Source organism: Salmo salar, chromosome 04, assembly GCF_965601325.2.
Source record: "Salmo salar chromosome 04, fSalSal1, whole genome shotgun sequence".
In the NCBI taxonomy this organism is placed as follows: domain Eukaryota; kingdom Metazoa; phylum Chordata; class Actinopteri; order Salmoniformes; family Salmonidae; genus Salmo; species Salmo salar.
The window spans coordinates 52,676,527-52,700,828 of record NC_138294.1 but is presented as its reverse complement, the minus strand read 5'-3'; the positions used below and the strand labels follow the sequence as shown (position 1 = coordinate 52,700,828).

The 24,302-nt window shown below is 44.6% G+C and overlaps 1 protein-coding gene across 8 annotated transcripts in view; it reads left to right on the top strand.

Annotated features, from left to right (window-relative positions):
* Positions 1 to 24,302, top strand: part of LOC106603279 (unconventional myosin-XVIIIa) — a 115,016-nt gene that overhangs the window by 76,646 nt on the left and 14,068 nt on the right. For all 8 annotated transcript variants that reach the window (XM_082974545.1, XM_082974544.1, XM_082974543.1 and 5 more), the window contains 15 exons: positions 5,605 to 5,748; positions 6,041 to 6,130; positions 6,433 to 6,552; positions 6,696 to 6,813; positions 9,836 to 9,963; positions 10,078 to 10,232; positions 11,005 to 11,128; positions 11,283 to 11,483; positions 11,578 to 11,688; positions 14,376 to 14,480; positions 16,159 to 16,305; positions 16,556 to 16,669; positions 20,748 to 20,864; positions 23,130 to 23,213; positions 24,071 to 24,208. In XM_082974545.1, coding sequence (XP_082830671.1) covers positions 5,605 to 5,748; positions 6,041 to 6,130; positions 6,433 to 6,552; positions 6,696 to 6,813; positions 9,836 to 9,963; positions 10,078 to 10,232; positions 11,005 to 11,128; positions 11,283 to 11,483; positions 11,578 to 11,688; positions 14,376 to 14,480; positions 16,159 to 16,305; positions 16,556 to 16,669; positions 20,748 to 20,864; positions 23,130 to 23,213; positions 24,071 to 24,208 — 1,896 coding nt within the window. The remainder of the gene's footprint in view (positions 1 to 5,604; positions 5,749 to 6,040; positions 6,131 to 6,432; positions 6,553 to 6,695; positions 6,814 to 9,835; positions 9,964 to 10,077; positions 10,233 to 11,004; positions 11,129 to 11,282; positions 11,484 to 11,577; positions 11,689 to 14,375; positions 14,481 to 16,158; positions 16,306 to 16,555; positions 16,670 to 20,747; positions 20,865 to 23,129; positions 23,214 to 24,070; positions 24,209 to 24,302) is intronic.

Genomic DNA, 24,302 nt, shown 5'->3' with positions numbered 1-24,302 from the left:
TACGTGCCAGCATCTCCTTCTCCTCAGTTCTATCTCTCCTTGTCCCTCCATTAATCTCTCTCCACATGATATGGGGCCGTCTCTCTGGCGCTGATAGCATTTTTGCAGTTGATGTATGGAAACCAGCACTCCTCTCCTTCACTGTGTGATTACGCTCTGAGTGAGCAGGCTGCCTTCAACTGAGTTCACTGGCTGGTTCACCACCCACAGGACATCACTACACCCACTGGCTGGTTCACCACCACCCACAGGACATCACTACACTCACTGGCTGGTTCACCACCACCCACAGGACATCACTACACTCACTGGCTGGTTCACCACCACCCACAGGACATCACTACACTCACTGGCTGGTTCACCACCACCCACAGGACATCACTACACTCACTGGCTGGTACACCACCACCCACAGGACATCACTACACTCACTGGCTGGTTTACCACCACCCACAGGACATCACTACACTCACTGCCTGGTACACCACCACCCACAGGACATCACTACACTCACTGGCTGGTTCACCACCACCCACAGGACATCACTACACTCACTGGCTGGTTCACCACCACCCACAGGACATCACTACACTCACTGGCTGGTTCACCACCACCCACAGGACATCACTACACTCACTGGCTGGTACACCACCACCCACAGGACATCACTACACTCACTGGCTGGTACACCACCCACAGGACATCACTACACTCACTGGCTGGTTCACCACCACCCACAGGACATCACTACACTCACTGGCTGGTACACCACCACCCACAGGACATCACTACACTCACTGGCTGGTTCACCACCACCCACAGGACATCACTACACTCACTGGCTGGTACACAACCACCCACAGGACATCACTACACTCACTGGTTGGTTCACCACCACCCACAGGACATCACTACACTCACTTGCTGGTTCACCACCACCCACAGGACATCACTACACTCACTGCCTGGTTCACCACCACCCACAGGACATCACTACACTCATTGCCTGGTACACCACCACCCACAGGACATCACTACACTCACTGGCTGGTACACCACCACCCACAGGACATCACTACACTCACTGGCTGGTTCACCACCACCCACAGGACATCACTACACTCACTGGCTGGTTCACCACCACCCACAGGACATCACTACACTCACTGGCTGGTTCACCACCACCCACAGGACATCACTACACTCACTGGCTGGTTCACCACCACCCACAGGACATCACTACACTCACTGGCTGGTTCACCACCACCCACAGGACATCACTACACTCACTGGCTGGTACACCACGCACAGGACATCACTACACTCACTGGCTGGTTCACCACCACCCACAGGACATCACTAAACTCACTGGCTGGTTCACCACCACCCACAGGACATCACTACACTCACTGGCTGGTTCACCACCACCCACAGGACATCACTACACTCACTGGCTGGTACACCACCACCCACAGGACATCACTAAACTCACTGGCTGGTTCACCACCACCCACAGGACATCACTAAACTCACTGGCTGGTTCACCACCACCCACAGGACATCACTACACTCACTGGCTGGTTCACCACCACCCACAGGACATCACTACACTCACTGGCTGGTACACCACCACCCACAGGACATCACTAAACTCACTGGCTGGTTCACCACCACCCACAGGACATCACTACACTCACTGGCTGGTACACCACCACCCACAGGACATCACTACACTCACTGGCTGGTTCACCACCACCCACAGGACATCACTACACTCACTGGCTGGTTCACCACCACCCACAGGACATCACTACACTCACTGGCTGGTTCACCACCACCCACAGGACATCACTACACTCACTGGCTGGTACACAACCACCCACAGGACATCACTACACTCACTGGCTGGTACACAACCACCCACAGGACATCACTACACTCACTGGCTGGTTCACCACCACCCACAGGACATCACTACACTCACTGGCTGGTTCACCACCACCCACAGGACATCACTACACTCACTTGCTGGTTCACCACCACCCACAGGACATCACTACACTCATTGCCTGGTACACCACCACCCACAGGACATCACTGCACTCACTGGTTGGTACACCACCACCCACAGGACATCACTACACTCACTGGCTGGTTCACCACCACCCACAGGACATCACTACACTCACTGGCTGGTTCACCACCACCCACAGGACATCACTACACTCACTGGCTGGTACACCACCACCCACAGGACATCACTACACTCACTGGCTGGTTCACCACCACCCACAGGACATCACTACACTCACTGGCTGGTTCACCACCACCCACAGGACATCACTACACTCACTGGCTGGTTCACCACCACCCACAGGACATCACTACACTCACTGGCTGGTTCACCACCACCCACAGGACATCACTACACTCACTGGCTGGTTCACCACCACCCACAGGACATCACTACACTCACTGGCTGGTTCACCACCACCCACAGGACATCACTACACTCACTGGCTGGTTCACCACCACCCACAGGACATCACTACACTCACTGGCTGGAATTTTCCTTCACCTCCACACATGCTGTACACTATCTCCATTTCAGCCATGTCTTTGCACTCTCTTTGTTTCCAGGAAGCATCCATGTGGCTTTAAGCTTTCTGAGAAACGGACATACGCTGCAGTATCTTCCCAAGGTGGCCTATGGGATTCGTTTTTTAGCTAGTTGAGCAAAATCTGAAGTTTTTAGCTTTTAGACATTTTTTTTTATCTCTGCTTCTATTAAAGATTTGTGCTTCTCTTTTTGCCATCATGACAAAATAAGCAGCTTTTGAGTAATGGGCATGTGGTGGAAATAGGAACCCGGGAAAGGCCAAGGTTTTCTCTTATTAAGTTCAAAGGGCATCGTTCAGAGACTGAGGGTGAGGAGCGCTTTATAATCCACTGGAAAGGGCAGGAAATCACCACTGAGGAACTGTGGGAAGGCTAACTGTACCATTACTAAATCCATTATTCGGGCCGCCTATTTTTTTTCGGAATGCTTTCTCCTCTGTTTCTTCCCGTACATTTATCTTTAATAGAAAGATAAGATTCAATTGATTTTTTTATTGTAAAATCTTTGCCTCTGAACTAAAGTTCAGTTTTTTGTGAGGTAAGATGTAGTACTCAATTATGGGTGACGGCTATGGTTCTGTGGTTTTTATCTGGTTAGGAGTGGTTGTATCATATCAGTGTATGGAAACGGTTGTTTCTGTTCCAGTAGAAAAATAGAAGTCTAAGTCTGTTTGTGTAATTCTTGGTTTGGTGGTTCATTGTTCGCTGGAAATAATATCAGGTCTTTGACTTGATTTAACATTATATTAACTTTTTAGATAATATGTTTGTCTGTAACATCGTATAAAGTCATACACATATGAAGTCATGACTTGATGACTGATGTTAATATAATGTTCAATCAGGTCAAAAACCGGATATTATTTCCAGCGAACAATGAACCACCAAACCAAGATTTACTCAAATAACTCTTTAGACTTCTATTTTTCTACTGGAACAGAAATAACCGTTTCCATACACTGATATGAAACAACCACTCCTAACCAGATAAAAACCACAGAACCTTAGCCGCCGTAGATTAACTATAAAACAATGAGTTTTTCATTGCAAACCTCTTGAGTCTGTCTGGTTTAGTCAGTATAATAATGATGATAGACCAGGCCATGTGCGTTTCTCTGTCTGCCCTGAAAATATCTAAAATTTCACAAATATATGCAGGAGGTAAAAAAGTAGTTATTCCAAATGCACCAGCCCAAGAAATAGAAAATTGTAATTGGAGGAGTGCGGTGAAGTGGTATATTACTGTGCGAATCGAGTTCCCTCCTCCCTCTTTCCTCCCTCCCTCTCTAGCAGGAAGATTAACGGAGTGTGTCTCTATCCAGAGGCCTGTCTTATAATAATGATTGTATAATGAAACCCACTAGGGCTCTCACTCGGTCTTCCCCGTTCATGAAATTTGATTAGGCTTCTATAATGTCACTGTATGATGTATCCGTTTTCAACAGATGTGCCATGGCTAGATGGAAATACACCCTGAGAGTGTTAGGAATAAGTTCTATGGCAGCGGCAAACATACTAAAAGCCCATGGTGCTTGATAAGCGGCTGGCTGTGTCATAGAATGTCCTGTAACTTTTGATTGATTCATCATGGTTTCCAGAGCTTTTTGAAGTCGTCCCAGCATGACTTCATCAGGAATATATATCTCCCTTTCGAGAAGCAACAATTTCCCTTTTGAAAGTGTGCCTGTGTCTCTCTCCTCTCTCTCTCTCTCTCGTACAGTAGTGGAGGGGGCATATGGAAGACAGGATGTTTTCTTTTGAAACACAGCCCAGTGTTCCGCTGTGTTTTCTTTCCTCATGTATACCTCTGGGAGCCGGGGGGAATTGAACAGAGCAGCCGATGGGCTTCCTAATTAAGCGCTTGTTTTAAGTCGGGGAGTGCGGTGCTGAGTGGAAGCAGGTGGTGTGGGCGGGTGCTTCTCCTACATCGTCAAGTAGAGCTCAGTCTTCACAAACACAGCACACGCACACATGCATGCAGACAACACACATTCACGCACAGGTAGGGGAGAGAGACACCGAACCAAAGCTATTACCCAGGAAATGACATCTAGCCCTACACTCTTACAAAAAAGGGTTCCAAAAGGGTTCTTTGGCTGTCCCCTGGATAACACAGTTTTTTCTAAGAGTGTAGATTGTCAGAATCTTGGCCCACGATTCACATCCTCTCAACAGACTGACATACAGTCAGACACCCTCTCAATATGAATAGCCCTTTGTTTATTTATCTTCTGTTTGCCTCATTCATTAAGGTCTAAACATCACAAATGAGTCCTGTTGAATATGTCTGTCTGAGATTTGCTGAATGTGCCACTGTGTTACGGCTTTCATGGCGTAACAAATCCTAATTGGCCATAGAGGCTGACTTCGGGGCGGAATCTACTTGACGCTGGCAATATTGTGTTGTCTAATTGGGTTTTGCCATAATCTGCCGCCACTACAGATGCTCATGCACAAGCTGCATGGAAATCGTGTAACACTTGGAATAGGCTTCCAAGATGTATTGATGTTTGATTTAATTCATCAAAAGGGCTTTCAGCCTTGGAAAACGGTCTGCAGCAACCCTCCAGAGAAGGCTGACTGATGAGGCCTGGCTGGTTAGTCGATGCTGCAACACATGATTATTGGATGTGTACATGTCCAGCCATCCTGTATGTCAATAACATGGAGACTAGGGCTAGGGTTTCTCAAGATCAAAAACGGCACGTTATTCAATAGTAAAGAGTAAATCACAGTGAAGTTTAGGCTGATAATACTAATCTGATGAGATATTCATTCTCTGTAGTTAGTGCGTTGAGTGGCTCTCCATACTCTATTTCTGTAGCAAAGCTAGCTCTGCTGCACTGTACCTCCTCTGCACTGTACTGCACTATGCTTCCACCCTCTCCTCTGCATTCACACACTCTCAGCCCCATACAGTACAGTCCAGTACCGTCGCACCCACTCTCTTTCTCTGTGGGCTGTGTTTCTCTGTGTGCTGAGCAGACCCACGACCTGGCCATCCGCTGCATCCAGAAGAACATCAAGAAGAACAAGGGAGTGAAGGGCTGGCCCTGGTGGAAGCTGTTCACCACCGTACGGCCGCTTATCGAGGTGCAGCTCACAGAGGAACAGATTCGAGGAAAAGATGTGAGTATCTCTGTCTCTCTTTCTGACTGTTAGCCTGTTTAGCCATCCAACCTCACCCACTGCAAATCTGCTCCACATGACTAAAGTAAGGGTTTGCATACTTGGAAATGTGTGATTGCACACCCACGACCATGAGTCAAATCTCCAGAGTTGCTATGTGATGTCAGGTGGGAGTGGTGAATATCTCCATAGTGTTGCACAGGATTCCAACATGGCTACCTCTGCTGTAGCTATTTTCTACTGTCTCTTTCCCGTTCTTATAATTGTCCTTGTACTGTATGTTCTCTTCCAGGAGGAGATCCAGCATCTGAAGGGCAAGCTGGAGAAGACTGAGAAAGAGAGGAACGAACTGAGACTGAACAGTGATCGACTGGAGAGCAGGGTGAGTCTCCTGGGGCCTTTCTTCTATGCACTGCATTCTGGGAGACAGCGTTTGCTGCAGAAGTACTATAAAGTAACTCAGTCATACTGTCTTCATTCACCAGAAGCTGTGTCAGGTTATCAACTCAAACAGTCCGCCTTTGTTCAATGTTTGACTCCGTCTGTGATAAGAAAAGTAGGCTGAGGATATGACTCTCGGACTTCATAGATAGCCTTTTGATGGTGTGTTTGTAGTGCACTGTGACCGAAGATAGGCCATGCCATGGGGCATGCACATTAAATACTGTGTGTGTGTTCCTCCAGATCACAGAGTTGTCAGCGGAGCTTGCGGATGAGAGGAACACTGGAGAGTCGGCCTCCCAGCTGCTGGAGACCGAGACGTCTGAGAGACTGAGACTGGAGAAAGACATGAAGGACCTACAGGTACAGACAGACTCACTCACTCCTGAGTGTCTGTACTTACACTACTGTTGTGAGCCTAAGTAATAGGACAGGGAAGATGGAGCACGAACGTAACATTTAGTAGGGGGAATATTGAATTTTCTGTCTACCTCTGTCTACCTCAGGCTAAGTTTGACTTGATGAAGAAGCAGATGGAGTGTATGGAGATGGAGGTGATGGAGGCTCGTCTCATCAGAACGGCAGAGCTCAACGGGGACATGGACGATGACGATGATGATGCAGGTGAGTTCTTCTGCTGCCTAAAGTCTCTTATCCACACAAACCCACTGAATGCCTGGTCACTATTCTGTTGTCATAATGGCTGAGTGAAGGAAAGGCATTATAAATATAAAAAATCGAATGAAATTGTATTTGTCACGTGAAGAATACAACGGGTGTAGACTTTAAAACCTCTACAGGATTGGTGGGTCCCCCGCGAGACGGTTGAGCTAACGTAGGCTAATGTGATTAGCATGAGGTTGTAAGTAACAAGAACATTTCCCAGGACATAGACATATGTGATATTGGCAGAAAACTTACATTATTGTTAATCTAACTGCACTGTCCAATTTACAGTAGCTATTACAGTGAAAGAATGTCATGTTATTGTTTGAGGAGAGTGAACAGTTATGAACTTGAAAATGTATTAATAAACCAATTAGGCACATTTGGGCAGTCTCGATTAAATTTTTTTTACAGAAATTCAATGGTTCATTGGATCAGTCTAACACTTTGCACATACACTGTTGCCATCCAGTGACCAAAATCTAAATTGCACCTGGGCTGGAATAATACATTATGGCCTTTCTCTTGCATTTCAAAGATGATGGTACAAAAACAAATACAAAAAAATGCATGTTTTTTTTCTTTGTGTTATCTTATACCAGATCTAATGTGTTATATTATCCTACATTAATTTCACATTTCCACAAACTTTAAAGTGTTTCCTTTCAAATGGTATCAAGAATATGCACATGAATGCTTCAGGAACTGAGCTACAGGCAGTTAGATTTGGGTATGTCATTTTAGGTGAAAATTGGGAAAAAAGGGGCTTGATACTCATGAAATGCTTGCATAACACGAGGAATAAAATACACGAGAATGGAGCTACTGTATATACAGGGAATACCAGTGCCAGATCAATGTGCAGCGGTATGAGGTACTTAAGGTATATATGTACATGAAGGCAGGGTAAAGTGACTAGGCATCAGGATAGATAATGATAAGAGGTGTAACCATTTAATTAACTATTTAGCAGTCTTATGGCTATTTAACAGTCTTATGGCTTGGGGGTAGAAGCTGTCTCCGAGCCTGTTGGTCTTCGTGCCGATGCTCCGGTACCGTTAGCAGGACGATAACAGAGTGAACTCAGACACCGCCTGATATAGAGGTCCTGGATGGCAGGGAGTTCGGCCCCAGTGATGTACTGGGCTGTCTGCACCGCTCTCTGTAGCACTTTGCGGTCGAGGGCAGTGCATTATCATACCAAGCGATGATGCAGCCAGTCAAGATCCTCTCGATGGTGCAGCTGTAGAACTTTTTGAGGACCCATGCCAAATCTTTTCAGCCTCCTGAGGGGGAAGAGGCGCTGTCTTGCCCTCTTCACTACTGTGTGGGTGTGTGTGGACCATGTTAAGTCCTTAGTGACGTGGACGCCAAAGAACTTGAAGCTCTCAACCCGCTCCATAGCACTGTCTACTGGTATAAGACTACTGGTATAAGAGGATACTCACAAATGACATCGGAAAGAGTGGGTTGCATTATGATCACCTTTGTTTTTCAGAGGCTAACAGACACAGCTTAGAAAGGGGCCAATGGTATGTAAAGCTGCAATATGTAACTTTTTGGGCGACCCGACCAAATTCACTAGAAATGCGCGTTATAGATCTATCATTCTCATTGAAAGCAAGTCTAAGAAGCGGTAGATCTGTTCTATGTGCATAATTTCTATGCTTTTCCTTAAGTTTCGTACAATATTTGTGGTTATGGAAACTATATTTCACAGCGGTTTAGATGGTACAATGAATCTCTACGCTATACTTGCTTGTTTTGTCAAATAAACTGAAATTAGGCAAACTATTAGTATTTTTGCAACCTGGGGCGATTTCTGCATAGTGCATCTTTAATAGTTCCAAACTGGTAATATGAGGGTATTGTGTGACTCATCCTTAGTACAATATTTGAGACTCCATACAGTAGGAAATTGGGTCAAAAGTTGCATTATAATATAACTGGCCCATGAATTAACCTATCTTCTATGGATTTACAGGTATGGAATTAAGATGCCCATTGTCAGGCCTTAGTCCTCTCTCTCCTCTGATCTTCTGCATTGAGTGAGGTGTCATGCTGTGAGTGTATTGTCCTTGAGTCTCTCTGTGCCCGTGAGTCAAGGAGCTCGAATACCCGGCCTCCATAAAGCCAGAGTGGGGAGGTTTCAGATAAATGAGAAAATAATCTTGTGGATCAGAGCCGGTGGCCCCTGGAAGCTGTCATTATACTATATATATGCAAATGTCTGTTCGTAATGAAAATCCCCAGTGTTCCTGTGTGAAGGGGGAATGGACAGCCTCTCAAACGATAAGTCTGAGAAATGAACCTGGACCCGCCTCTAGTCTCTGCTGCTTTGGTGTAGATAGTCTCTGACAGCCACAGCTCTGGGCCAAGTTAAAGCTCTAGATTAGATCGATTTAGATTAGTTTATTAGTCACATGCACAGGGTCGCAGATGTAATCGCAGGGTACAGTAAAATTCGTATTCTTCGAGCTCCCAACAGTACAGGAGTGAATGAAGTGAATGATATTAATAATAATAATAATACTAATTTATGGACATTTACAACTGTAGCTATGCTGTTAGGTTCTGCCCTTCCACCATAAACCCTTTTTTCAATGGTGTCAAGTCCATTTTTAAACAAATCTCCTTGTAGTTGATGAACTTTCAATGTCATCTTCCCTCAGTAGAGACGATATCTTGAGGGATGCTTTGTTCCCTTGAGTTTCTTGAAGGTTTTTCTTTGTATTATCAAGTTATGATGAAAAGTTTGGTAGAAGTTTCCATGTCTGTTGTTGGCAACGCTTGAATGTGAGACACAGAAAATCTTCTCTAACCTAATGATCCTCAGCAGCATCCACTGGCTCAGTCACATTGAGCCTCCATCTTCGTTCAGTCAGCCAATCTAGCATTAAAAGATTGGTCACTCCAAATGTCCCATAGTCTGTCTCCGTCACTCCCTGGCCATATGTACTGTCCTTGGTCTGTCTCACAGGAGGAGAGTGGCGGCTGAAGTACGACCGAGCCATCCGGGAGACGGAGTTCACCAAGAAGAGACTTCAGCAGGAGTTTGAAGACAAGCTGGAGACTGAGCAGCAGAGTAAAAGACACCTGGAGAGAAGGGTACAGCCCTGGTCTTACACTAATGCTTAATTCCATATTGTCCCCTGGTGTACTGTAGTGATATCTCATACTGTATGATAGTAGAGTACTCATACTGTGTGGGTGTGTGTGTAGCTGACTGACTTGCAGGCGGACAGTGATGAGGTGCAGCGCTCTGTGCAGCAGCTGAAGAAGAAGTGTAGCAGATTGACGGCTGAGCTGCAGGACACCAAGCTGCACCTGGAGGGCCAGCAGAGCCGCAACCACGACCTGGAGAAGAAACAGAGGAAGTATGTACACGCAGGCACACTCGCAGGCACACGCACTAATACACAGTGGTAAAGCCTTCATTCACCAGCTCTGGTTATTTAACACTGACTATAGATATAAGTAACCTTCGTTTGGTCACATATTGCACAAGATGGCTTACCATCCAAAGAGGTAAGCCATCTTGTGTCCTCACTCTCACTAGCTGACCTACCTAGGATACTACTACACATTTCTTCATTTGAACAGAGAATAGAGACTGGCTGTAATCTGTGGAATTGCATTAGCCAAGGGAATGAGTCAGACTTTTAGAACTTGAGAGGTTTGTGCTGTGACAGAATGTGATCTCTCCCCTGGGGCTAATTGAAGATGCTCTGTGGGAGTAATCATTTTCAGCTGTGCAAAGCCGAGGACGGCTCCTCTTAGAGAAGAAAAAGAGAATTAAGAGACCTGACAGTTCAGAACACTTCACAATTCAGTTGAACACTCCTAGGTATAGCTGGCCCAGACAATTGAATAGAACATTATCCTCATGATGAGAATGTTATTGTAAATTAACAGCCCACTATTAACATTTAAAGGTGAGTGCTGATAATGAGGTTAAAATGGAGGCTATACTACTAGCAATAGTCCTCAGTGGAATGAGAGGAAGTGAAATAGTTTTTTATTGCAATGAATTCAGTTGTAAATGATTTAACTCAACAAATGGCCCTGGTTAAATATTTGATCTTAGGAGAGGTCTTGAGGATGTATGACGTCCTGTCAGTAGTGTAACATGAGTGTTGTGTGTTGCAGGTTTGACTTGGAGCAGAGCCAGGCCCAGGACGAGGTGCTGAGGGAGAAGAACCTGAGAGAGAAGCTGGGCCGGGAGAGAGACATGATGACTGGGGAGCTGTTCAGTCTGCGCCAGCAGCTGCAGGTACCAGCTGGACATGGATGATAGATCATAATGTTATCGTTGCCCCTGGGAAGACCATGTTCTCCATGTCCTCTGTATGTCTTCTGGCCTGGTCCAGGAGTCCTCTGAGTATCCCAGTCTCTTTACTGCCCCCTGCCTGCCTGCTTGCCTGCAGGACAAAGACATGGAGCTGTGTGCCGTCCAGCTGAAGGTGGAGCAGCTGGATGCAGAGCTACAGGACCTGTCCTCCCAGGAGTCCAAGGACGAGGCGTCACTGTCCAAGACCAAGAAGACCCTCCGTGACCTGGAGGCCAAGGTCAAAGACCAGGAAGAGGAGTTGGACGAGCAGGCCGGGACCATCCAGATGCTGGAGCAGGTAGAGGAGGAGGGGAGGAGGTGAAGAGGGGAACAATACAGAGCCCTTATAGGAGTTGCTGGTCTATAACAGTCTATTTGTGTGTGTCCTTCAGGCCAAGCTGCGTCTGGAGATGGAGATGGTGAGTCTGCGGCAGACCCACTCCAAAGACATCGAGAGCAAGGATGAGGAGGTGGAGGAGATCAGGCAGTCCTGCAGTAAGAAGGTATGGAGGCCTGCTCACACTCAACACACGACTGTATTTTCCACAGCAGTCCTATTTGTGATTTTTATCAGCTATGCATAACCTCCCTACTTTAGAAAACAACATGCCGACCCATGTCAAGTATACAACAGCTTTGACAGGCACTTTAACTAACACACACAATAATGTGTAGGCAATCGTGGCAAATTACGCTGCACTCTGAATTCCTATCTTGACTGCCTTAATTTCCCCAATAGCAACAAGTCATGGCAACCATATCTGGAAATGACTGTTGATGTGATTTGTTGTCATTTGGAATGTTTTGATTACGTACTTGTATAATTTTAATACATTTTTACCCACAGTAATTTCACATTGACAGTCAGGCATATAGTGCCGCATAGAGTATGACATTGATCTGGCCCTCAACCTTTAGCCCTATGGGGACGACATGTGGCGTGATAGATGATACTGACACTGCAGTGATGGTCATCTGTCAGCCTGTCCCAATGACTGTGTAGTTAATGTTATCAATCAATCAATAAATCAATCAATCAATCAAATGTATTTGTAAAGCCCTTTTTACATCAGCCGATGTCACAAAGTGCTATACAGAAACCCAGCCTAAAACCCCAAATAGCAAGCAATGCCGGTGTAGAAGCTCGGTGGCTAGGAAAAACTCCCTAGAAAGGCCAGAACCTAGGAAGAAACCTAGAGAGAAACCAGGCTATGAGTGTGCCGGGTGGAGATTATAACAGAACATGGCCAAGATGTTCATAGATGACCAGCAGGGTCAAATAATAATAATCACAGTGGTTGTAGAGGGTGCAACAGGTCAGCACCTCAGGAGTAAATGTCAGTTGGCTTTTCATAGCCGATCATTCAGAGTATCTCTACCGCTCCTGCTGTCTCTAGAGAGTTGAAAACAGCAGGTCTGGGACAGGTCCGGTGAACTGGTCAGGGTTCCATAGCCACAGGCAGAACAGTTAAAACTGGAGCAGCAGCACGACCAGGTGGACTGGGGAGAGCAAGGAGTCATCAGGCCAGGTAGTCCTGAGGCATGGTCCTAGGGCTCAGGTCTTCTGAGAGGGAGAGAGAATTAGAGAGAGCATACTTAAAATTCACACAGGACACCGGATAGACTGGAGACATACTCCAGATAAAACAGACTGACCCTAGCCCCCCAACACAAACTATTTCATCTTAAATAATGGTGGCTGAGACAGGAGGGGTCGGGAGACACTGTGGCCCTGTCCGACTATACCCCCGGACAGGGCCAAACAGGCAGGATATAACCCCACCCACTTTGCCAAAGCACAGCCCCCACACCACTAGAGGGATATCTTCAACCACCAACTTACCATCCTGAGACAAGGCCAAGTATAGCCCACGAAGATCTCCCCCACGGCACAACCCAAGGAGGGGCGCCAACCCAAACAGGAAGACCACGTCAGTGACTCAACCCACTCAAGTGACGCACCCCTCCTAGGGATGGCATGGAAGAGCACCAGTAAGCCAGTGACTCAGCCCCTGTAATAGGGTTAGAGGCAGAGAATCCCAGTGGAGAGAGGGGAACCGGGCCAGGCAGAGACAACAAGAGCGGTTCGTTGCTTCAGTGCCTTTCCGTTCACCTTCACACTCCTGGGCCAGACTACACTCAATCATAGGACCTACTGAAGAGATGAGTCTTCAATAAAGACTTGAAGGTTGAGACCAAGTCTGCGTCTCTCACATGGATAAGCAGACCATTCCATAAAAATGGAGCTCTATAGGAGAAAGTCCTGCCTCCAGCTGTTTGCTTAGAAATTATAGGGACAATAAGGAGGAATGCGTCTTGTGACTGTAACGTACGTGTAGGTATGTACAGCAGGACCAAATCGGAAAGATGGGTAGGAGCAAGCCCATGTAATGCTTTGTAGGTTGGTGGTAAAACCTTGAAATCGGCCCTTGCCTTAACAGGAAGCCAGTGTAGAGAGGCTAGCACTGGAGTAATATGATACATTTTTGGGGTTCTAGTCAAAATTCTAGCAGCTGTGTTTAGCACTAACTGAGGTTTATTTAGTGCTTTATCCGGGTAGCCGGAAAGTAGAGCATTGCAGTACTCTAACCTAGAAGTGACAAAAGCATGGATTAATTGTTCTGCATAATTTTTGGACAGAAAGTTTCTGATTTTTGCAATGTTACATAGATGGGGAAAAAAGCTGTCCTTGAAACAGTCTTGATATGTTCGTCAAAAGAGAGATCAGGGTCCAGAGTAACGCCGAGGTCCTTCACAGTTTTATTTGAGAAGACTGTACAACCATCAAGATTAATTGTCAGATTCAATAGAAGATCTCTTTGTTTCTTGGGACCTAGAACTAGCATCTCTGTTTTGTCTGAGTTTAAAAGTAGAACATTTGCCACCATCCACTTCCTTATGTCTGAAACACAGGCTTCCAGGGAGGGCAATTTTGGGGCTTCACCATGTTTCATCGAAATGTACAGTTGTGTGTCGTCCGCATAGCAGTAAAAGTTAACATTATGTTTCCGAATGACATCACCAAGAGGTAAAATATGTAGTGAAAACAACAGTGGTCCTAAAATGGAGCCTTGAGGAACACTGAAATTTACAGTTGATTTGTCAGAGGACAAACCATCCACAGAGACAAAGTCTACTTAGTCTACTGATCTTCATCCTGTCTGTCGCTGTCTGTCTGTCCATTCTACAGCTGAAGCAGATGGAGGTACAGCTGGAGGAGGAGTATGATGACAAGCAGAAAGTCCTGCGTGAGAGGAGAGAGCTGGAGACCAAACTGCTGTCTGCCCAGGATCAGGTACTCCATCACACTGTTACTGATGTGTGTGTGTGCATGCGTGTGAACACAACTGGGTGCTCATCACCCCGTCATTGTAAATAAGAATTTGTTCTTAACTGACTTTCCTAGTTAAATAAAAAAGAAATAAATCACTCTGACAGGCTGACTACAGAGCGTTGCAAAATACATTTAGAAATGTATATTATTCAATTATTGCACCCACACTGCTCGCGCGTGCCAACGAGCGTCTGCGTTGCCAAGGGCTAACACGGAACCCAAACCGGATGCGCGCATGCGTCATCGTGCATAAATGTATTTTGTCCCCCCACACCAAACGCGATCACGACACGCAGGTTAAAATATCAAAACAAACTCTGAACCAATTATATTAATTTGGGGACAGGTCAAAAAGCATTAAACATTTATGGCAATTTAGCTAGCTAGCTTGCACTTGCTAGCTAATTTGTCCTATTTAGCTAGCTTGCTGTTGCTAGCTAATTTGTCCTGGGATATAAACATTGAGTTGTTACTTTACCTGAAATGCACAAGGTCCTCTACTCCGCAAATTAATCCACACATAAAACGGTCAACTGAATCGTTTCTAGTCATCTCTCCTCCTTCCAGGCTTTTTCTTCTCTTAACTTTATATTGCAATTGGCCACTTTTATAAATTAGGTGCATTACCGCCACTGACCTCGTTCGTCTTTCAGTCACCCACGTGGGTGTAACCAATGAGGAGATGGCACGTGGGTATCTGCTTCTATAAACCAATGAAGAGATGGGAGAGGCAGGACTTGCAGCGCGATCTGTGTCACAAATAGTGGAGTCGTTCTAAGAAGAGGGACATTTTCTTCCCTTTGATATTTTAAGCCTGTTATATTAAAGTGCCCTTTAATATAGACCACATGGATAATTCAATAAAACAGATTTTTAATGTGTCAAAATTCAGCATTTTGACATGACCCTCTGTCAACCCTGTGTCACTTCTAGGAAGATATCAACCCACTTAATCTAAACATTTCTCCAAGCTTCACCGTCATTGTAAAGCCCTAGTGATTTTGTTGCTATGACATTCATTTCTGAAGATTATAATTTATTTCATGTGATTAGTGATTCATTTACGTCTGTCCCTAATTTTAAGGTCAACCCTGTTATGTGAATTGAACTCTCATTTTAATATGGTGAAATTATTCCTTTTAACAAAAATAAAATCAAAAGAAACATTTGAACATCTAATAGTCAAATCAAAGTGTAAATACAGATGAGCTGGTTCTACTGTTTTTGGTCATTTTCTGGTATTTTGTGGTGCAAAACAGAGCGGGTCGAACATAAAAGGTCAACCCTGTCACCCATAGATAGACAAGTAAACATGTTTTAGCTATTTCATTTTGTTTGTGACGCTTGCATTCAATTGCCTCTCCCTGTTGCACAAAACAAGCTTCCATTCCCCCTGTCACGAGGGGATTTATGGCTCATTTAAGATGAAATCGTCAACTCTGTTACAGTCAACCCTGTCAGTCAAATATGTCACTTTATTTGGCACTTCTATAGTAATTTGTTTATTGAGATTTTTTTATGAAGTTGAACATGTACTTTTTATGACAGAATGTTTAAAAAATATGTGACCCTGTTACACTTCTCAAAAGGCACCGAATTGGTGGAATGACCCAGAGACTGTTTGACTGTTCACTTCTAGGTGGGCTGCAGGGACGTGGAGACAGAGAAGAGGCTGAGGAAGGACCTGAAACGCACCAAAGTGCTGCTGGCTGACGCCCAGATCATGCTGGATCACATGAAGAACAACGCCCCCAGCAAGAGAGAGACCGCCCAGCTCAAAAACCAGGTACACGACACTACATGGTCCATCTTATTAACATCAGGTCAATCAGGTGCTTCAGTGACATTCTGACAGCTCTTTTACTACACATAGTCCTGTCAAAATGTATTGCACTTGCTCTTCCAATCAAGGACAGGGTGTTACATTTTGTGATTTCTGAAGATTTCTTAGTTTCCCTGACCTTGACCTTCTAATCCTCTCTCCCCCTCTCTTCTTCCACCTCCTCTTCCTCCTCCTGTTATATATCCATTCACAGCTGGAGGAGTCAGAGTTCACATGTGCGGCGGCGGTGAAGTCTCGTAAGGGCATGGAGATAGAGATCGAGGACCTGCACATCCAGATGGAGGACGTGGTCAAAGTCAAGATGTCGGTGAGTGAGAGCTCCCTCAGCTGTCCTGTCTCAATATGAGAGGATTCCCTACCATTATAGCTGCCTAGTGTGAACTGCACACAGAGTACGGAGTACGTCCACATCAGTGTGCTGTATTTCAATTTCCTTTTAAAAGGGCTTACAGCCTAGTTAAATCAGTCAAGCTAGTGTATATTTTACCTAGATAAAATGGCTGAGTATACCAAACATTAGGAACACCTTCCTAATATTGAGTTGCACCCCCCATTTTGCCCTCAGAACAGCCTCAATTAGTCGGGGCATGGACTCTACAAGGTGTCAAAAGTGTTCCACAGGGATGCTGGCCAATGTTGACTCCAATTCTTCCCACAGTTGTGTCAAGTTGTCTGGATGTCCTTTGGGTGGTGGACCATACTTGATACACACGGAAAACTGTTGAGCATGAAAAACCCAGCAGCGTTGCAGTTTGACACAAACCGGTGCGCCTGGCACCTACTACTATAACCCGTTCAAAGGCACTTAAACCATTTATCTTGCCCATTCACCCTCTGAATGGCACACATATTCACACTCCACGTATTTGTATTTATTATGGATCCCCATTAGTTCCTGCCAAGGCAGCAGCTACTCTTCCTGGGGTCCAAACACACCAATGCACCCACATTGCATATAAAACAACAGATAAAACAGTGAACTATGTTTGTACTGAATGAGCTAAAGATAACAGTACATCATATAACATCCCTACACCACCACATATCCACAACACAAAATGTTCAATATCACAATGTGTGCGTATGCATCTGTCTGTACTTTTGTGTGTGTCTCAGTTGTCTCGAAGCTTAAACATCCTTCTTTAACCTGTCTCCTCCCCTTCATCTATACCAGTGGTTCCCAAACTTTTTATAGTCCCGTACCACTTCAAACATTCAACCTCCAGCTGCGTACCCCCTCTAGCACCTGGGTCAGCGCACTCTCAAATGTTGTTTTTTGCCATCATTGTAAGCCTGCCACACACACTATACAATACATTTATTAAACATAAGAATGAGTGTGAGTTTTTGTCACAACCCGGCCGGGAAGTGACAAAGAGCTGTTACAGGACCAGGACAAAAATTATTATAATAATCGATAATTTGGTCTTTATTTGGCCATCTTACATATAATACCTTATTTGTTCATAAAAAAATGGTGAATAACTCACCACAGGTTAATGAGAAGGGTGTGCTTGAAAGGATGCACATAACTCTGCAATGTTGGGTTGTAATGGAGAGAGTCTTAAATCATTTCCCACACAGTCTGTGCCTGTATTTAGTTTTCATGCTAGTGAGGGCCGAGAATCCACTCTCACATAGCTACGTGGTTGCAAAGGGCATCAGTGTCTTAACAGTGCGATTTGCCAAGGCAAGAAACTCTGAGCGCAGCCCAATCCAGAAATCTGTCAGTGGCTTCTGATTAATTTCAATTTTCACAGAACCGCTTGTTGCAATTTCGATGAGGCTCTCTTGTTCAGATATCGATAAATGGACTGGAGGCAGGGCATGAAGGGATAACGAATCCAGTTGTTTGTGTCGTCTGTTTTTCGGGAAAGTTTCTGTGTAATTGCGCACCCAGCTCACTCAGGTGCTTCGCTATATTGTCCTTAAGTCTGAGTTCATTTGCACAAAAAAAAAATCATACAATGATGGAAAGACCTGTGTGTTGTCCTTGTTAATGCAGACAGAGAAGAGCTCCAACTTCTTAACCATGGCCTCAATTTTGTCCCACACATTGAATATAGTTATGGAGAGTCCCTATAATACGAGATTAACATTATTCAGGTGAGAAAAAACGTCACCCAGATAGGCCAGTCGTGTGAGAAATTCATCATCATGCAAGCGGTCAGACAAGTGAAAATTATGGTCAGTAAAGAAAACTTTAAGCTTGTCGCTCAATTAAGAAAAACGTGTCTATACTTTGCCCCTTGATAACCAGCGCACCTCTGTATGTTGTAAAAGCGTTACATAGTCGCTGCCCATATCATTACTTTGTGCAGGAAATACACAAGAGTTCAGGGGCCTTGCTTTAGCAAAGTTAATAATTTTCACTGTGGTGTCCAAAACGTCTTTCAAGCTGTCAGGCATTCCCTTGGCAGCAAGAGCCTCTCGGAGGATGCTGCAGTGTACCCATGTGGCGTCAGGAGCAACTGCTTGCATGCACTTTACCATTCCACTATGTCTCCCTGTCATGGCTTTTGTGCCATCAGTACAGATACCAACACATCTTGACCACCAAAGTCCATTTGATGTCACAAAGCTGTCCAGTACTTTAAAAATATCCTCTCATGTTGTCCTGGTTTCCAGTGGTTTGCATAAACATCATGGACATATAGCAGGAGCTGTACCAGGCCCTCCATGTCTGTTGACACATCCAGCTGTAACGCCAATAATTCACTGGCTTGTATGCGAAGCAGTAATTGTTTCAAAACATCTCCTGCCATGTCTCTGATGTGTCGTGAAACAGTGTTGTTTGATGAAGGCATTGTCTGTAAAGTTTTTTTGGCATTTTCCCCCAGCATTGTCCCAGCCATGTCCGCGGCAGCAGGAATAATTAAGTCCTCCACAATAGTATGGGGCTTGCCTGTCCTAGCCACTCGGTAGCTCACCATATAAGATGCTTCTATCCCCTTCTTATTAATAGTATCTGTTGCTTTTATACGTGTCTTAATACTTGAAGTCATCTTTATTCTCGCTCAAAAAACTCAAGTGGCTTATTTCTCTAAATGTCATGTTTCGTTTCAAAATTTCTGCGCAAGAGTGAAGATTTCCCACAAGAGAGTGACGTTTAATATGATTGGATGTTAATTATTTGACTAGGCTACCTGTATTTGACATTGTGTTTTTATTTCGCTGAACACTAGTTGGTTCAATTTTATTTTTGGCAGTGAAATTGGGCTACTCAGGCGAGGAAAAAAACCTCACCCAAATGTATAGCTGGAAATATAAATGTACTGTTTAAAAATTAAATGTGGGCCACATTTTTATTTGGCGTACCCCCGACAGCATTGCGCGTACCCCAGTTTGGGAACTTATCTACACTGATTGAAGTGGATTTAACAAGTGACGTCAATAAGGGATCATAGCTTTCACCTGGATTCTCCTGGTCAGTGTATGTCATGGAAGAGCAGGTGTTCTTAATGTTTTTTTATACTCCGTGTAGATGTGACATAAACAATTTCTGTCCGTGCAATTTTCATTTAATTGAACAGAAATGCAGATTGGTCTATTGTAATGAGACTGCTTGCTTGATGACCTTGTTTATTGTAGTGATACACAATCGACATCTTTTTGTTAAGGAAACAATTCCGTATTTGTGTAATTACAGCTTTATTTACCACATTTTTTACTACACAACAAACCAAACAGTGTCATTAAAAACAGTAGGAGAGCCTGTCGTTTCTTTTACTCTCCCTTTCACACAGGGTCGACTCTTTTAGTGTGTGTTAAAACACTGCCACGAATATACACAAATCCCCCATCATGCATCTCCCGACATTTTTTTCTTTCTGGAAATGGCCCATTTCTCGATTATGTGCTAATGGATTAATTAGCATTGTTGATATTTTTTTTGTCCTCATTAATGCGTTCCATAATCGCTTCCCATGAGAGTGCTTTCTGTGTTTTAGAGGAAATTGCGGGAAGAGAGTGACACTTGTGGTCCTCTGGGGACAGAGAGAGGACAGAGAGTGACCCTGTAGAGCTGCTAATTGGTGTGTTTATGGCTATGAAAGGTATTTTAAATGTCTCCAGTTTGGGATGGCATACTAAGAGGCTGGGTGTCTTTCCCTCCAGAGTAGATATGATGATCTGCCTTAGGACACTAGTTCCAAGCTAATACATGGTGCATTGGCCACAAAGGTCTGTCTGCAGGCCTAAATGACCCAATCAGGTGTGATTATAGTAAATCGCACTAATCCACCATCAGGGTCAGGCCACGGGTAGATATCCATTAGATGACTGGCCAGCTGTTCACCATTGATTACTTTCACTGGCTCTGGTTGAAAAACAGCTTAGCCGTTAACGTTTGTCTTTCTCTTTCTTCCCCTCTTCCTCTCTCTCAGCTTGAGGAGCAGGTGTCCCGTCTGCAAAGGGAGAAGAACGACCTGCAGTCTCGTATGGAGGAGGACCAGGAGGATATGAACGAGCTGATGAAGAAACACAAGGCTGCCGTCTCCCAGGTAAACCCTGCCCCTGAACAGCTTCTGGTCTATAGACCTGCACTATAACTATGACACATACTGTACATCCCTCTCAGCTACACAGCTTCTGGTCTATAGACCTGCACTATAACTATGACACATACTGTACATCCCTCTCAGCTACACAGCTTCTGGTCTGTAGACCTGCACTATAACTATGACACATACTGTACATCCCTCTCAGCTACACAGCTTCTGGTCTGTAGACCTGCACTATAACTATGACACATACTGTACATCCCTCTCAGCTACACAGCTTCTGGTCTGTAGACCTGCACTATAACTATGACACATACTGTACATCCCTCTCAGCTACACAGCTTCTGGTCTATAGACCTGCACTATAACTATGACACATACTGTACATCCCTCTCAGCTACACAGCTTCTGGTCTATAGACCTGCACTATAACTATGACACATACTGTACATCCCTCTCAGCTACACAGCTTCTGGTCTATAGACCTGCACTATAACTATGACACATACTGTACATCCCTCTCAGCTACACAGCTTCTGGTCTATAGACCTGCACTATAACTATGACACATACTGTACATCCCTCTCAGCTACACAGCTTCTGGTCTATAGACCTGCACTATAACTATGACACATACTGTACATCCCTCTCAGCTACACAGCTTCTGGTCTGTAGACCTGCACTATAACTATGACACATACTGTACATCCCTCTCAGCTACACAGCTTCTAGTCTGTAGACCTGCACTATAACTATGACACATACTGTACATCCCTCTCAGCTACACAGCTTCTGGTCTATAGACCTGCACTATAACTATGACACATACTCTACATCCCTCTCAGCTACACAGCTTCTGGTCTGTAGACCTGCACTATAACTATGACACATACTGTACATCCCTCTCAGCTACACAGCTTCTGGTCTGTAGACCTGCACTATAACTATGACACATACTGTACATCCCTCTCAGCTACACAGTTTCTGGTCTGTAGACCTGCACTATAACTATGACACATACTGTACATCCCTCTCAGCTACACAGTTTCTGGTCTGTAGACCTGCACTATAACTATGACACATACTGTACATCCCTCTCAGCTACACCGTTTCTGGTCTGTAGACCTGCACTGGGCACCAGTATCCGTATGCTTTAAAAAGCCCTTAATGTATTTTCCTATGTGTAGGCGGAACATTTGAGAAGCTAGAGATAAACAAACCAAATGTTGCATTCAGAGATGTGCAATCTGTTACACAGGAGGTTACATGAATTATAATATATTGTCCTGAATACTTGACTGTTGGATATTAATCTACCTCCTAAGTTAAAATACCTATGTTAAATGGAAGCATCCCACATAAGAATATCCAGAGTTTCATTCCAAAACGCTATACACTATATCCATTTTCAGAAATGTTGGTAATAGCTTTTATTGTTTAATGAAATTCTGAACGAGATTGGCGTGTTTTTTCACTATCTAATCATGGCATTGGGTTGTTCAATGACAGACATGTATATGTTTAAAATCTATCAATTGATGGTTATCTTTTCAGAGAGACAAATAATCATGTTTTTTTTCTAAATGCTACATATCCGCCTCACTGTCAGAGAAACAAGTGGTGCTGCTAGGTTTTACATAGTCAAATGTAACAAATAACACTTTTTTAAAGAAATGTACAAATTATACGTGACATCAATATTTCATTAAAAAAAAAATAACTCAATACAGTAATATGAAATCTGTATGTAAAACATTTACATTTGACATTTTTGCTCTTATTCAGAATGACTTACAGTAAGGGTATTCATCTTAAGATGGCTAGGTGAAACAACCACATATCACAGTAAAATATACAGGATATGAGCAGCAAGTAGGCTAGCGATTAAGAGCGTTGGGCAAATCCCCGAGCCAAGTAGGTGAAAAATCTGTTTGTGCCCTTGAGCAATTAAGCTCCTGTAAGTCGCTCTGAATAAGAGTGTCTGCTAAATGACAAATAAAATGGTAAAAAATATGAACATTCCATTTGAGCTAAACGATGTGTGTGTATATAGCATTTTGCAAAAAATAAACAAAACATTTCAGACACATCTGAAATGTAGGAATTAAAAATGTGACAACAGTAATATTTTACACACACCTGAAGGTACCCATAACCAATCATTTCTGATGAAAAAACACAAATGTAAAAAATTGGTGGATATAGTGTTTTGGAAGTAAACTCTTCAAATACTGTAACTATCTCTGTGTGTTTGTGATGTGACAGTCTGCCAGAGACCTGGCCCAGATCAGTGACCTGCAGGCCCAGCTGGAGGAAGCCATGAAGGAGAAGCAGGAGATCCAGGACAAGGTAACTAGACACTGCCATGGGAGCCCAATCCCCTTGCCTGCCCCCACCATCCCCATCTACTCACACATTCACCAGCCACTCAGAGGATGTCATGCCCTCAGCGCAATCATAGAGGTTGTCCTACACCGTTACCTTCACCTGGAGAGGATCAGAGCTCTGTCTGTCTGCTTAGAGCCCGATCTTACCGCTCACTCTGCTTGCTGTAAGGTAGTTTTAAGAGCTGCCACCAAAGGCAGCGTTAGATGGCTATCTATCTATCTATTGTATCTATCTAAATCCTGTAGCCCTGCAGTGATTAACAGATCCACAATGAGAGGAACACTGTGTTCTTCAATGACATGAAAGGCCAGCTCTAAATCCTCCTTCTCTCAGATGCAAAGCTCCTCATTAGGAGCCCTGGTGCATTTTGGGTACTTTTAGTTAGTGTATGTTTTTCATCCTCTTATCAGATATGAGAAAAGTCTTAAGACGAAACAAGTTTGCAAAGCATTGATCTTCTTCCCCTCCACAAAGCTGTGCAGTGGGATCTGTGATCGTTATTTAGGTCTGTAGAGGCTACTGGGGTTATCCTATCCTCGGCTTATTGGCTATTCACATCAGATAATACTAGCATTAGAGGCAACAAAAATGCTGGCTAGATTCCCAACATTTCAGCCAGGGTGGATGCTATTCACAATGCAGATGAAGGGAAGAGGTGAATGTATTTATTTTGGGCATAAACACATATCTGTTGAATGCAGGCCTAGTACTGCTTATAGAAGAAGTAGAGGGAGGGTTGCATAGGGCAGAGTGGAGGTGTTCAGTGTGGTGTAATCAGTACTTAAGTATGTCACTGTGTGTGTGTTTCCCCCCTCCAGTTGCAGTCCCTGCAGAGCCAGCTGGAGTTCCAGGAGCAGTCCATGGTGGAGAAGTCCCTGGTCAGCAGGCAGGAGGCCAAGATCCGCGAGCTCGAGACCAAGCTGGAGTACGAGAGGACCCAGATCAAACGCCTGGAGGTGAGACGGGAGAGGGAGAGGGTGGGAGAGGGAGGGGGGGAGGGAGGGAGGGGAAGAAAGAGGGAGGGAGGGAGGTGGAGAGGGAGGGAGGGAG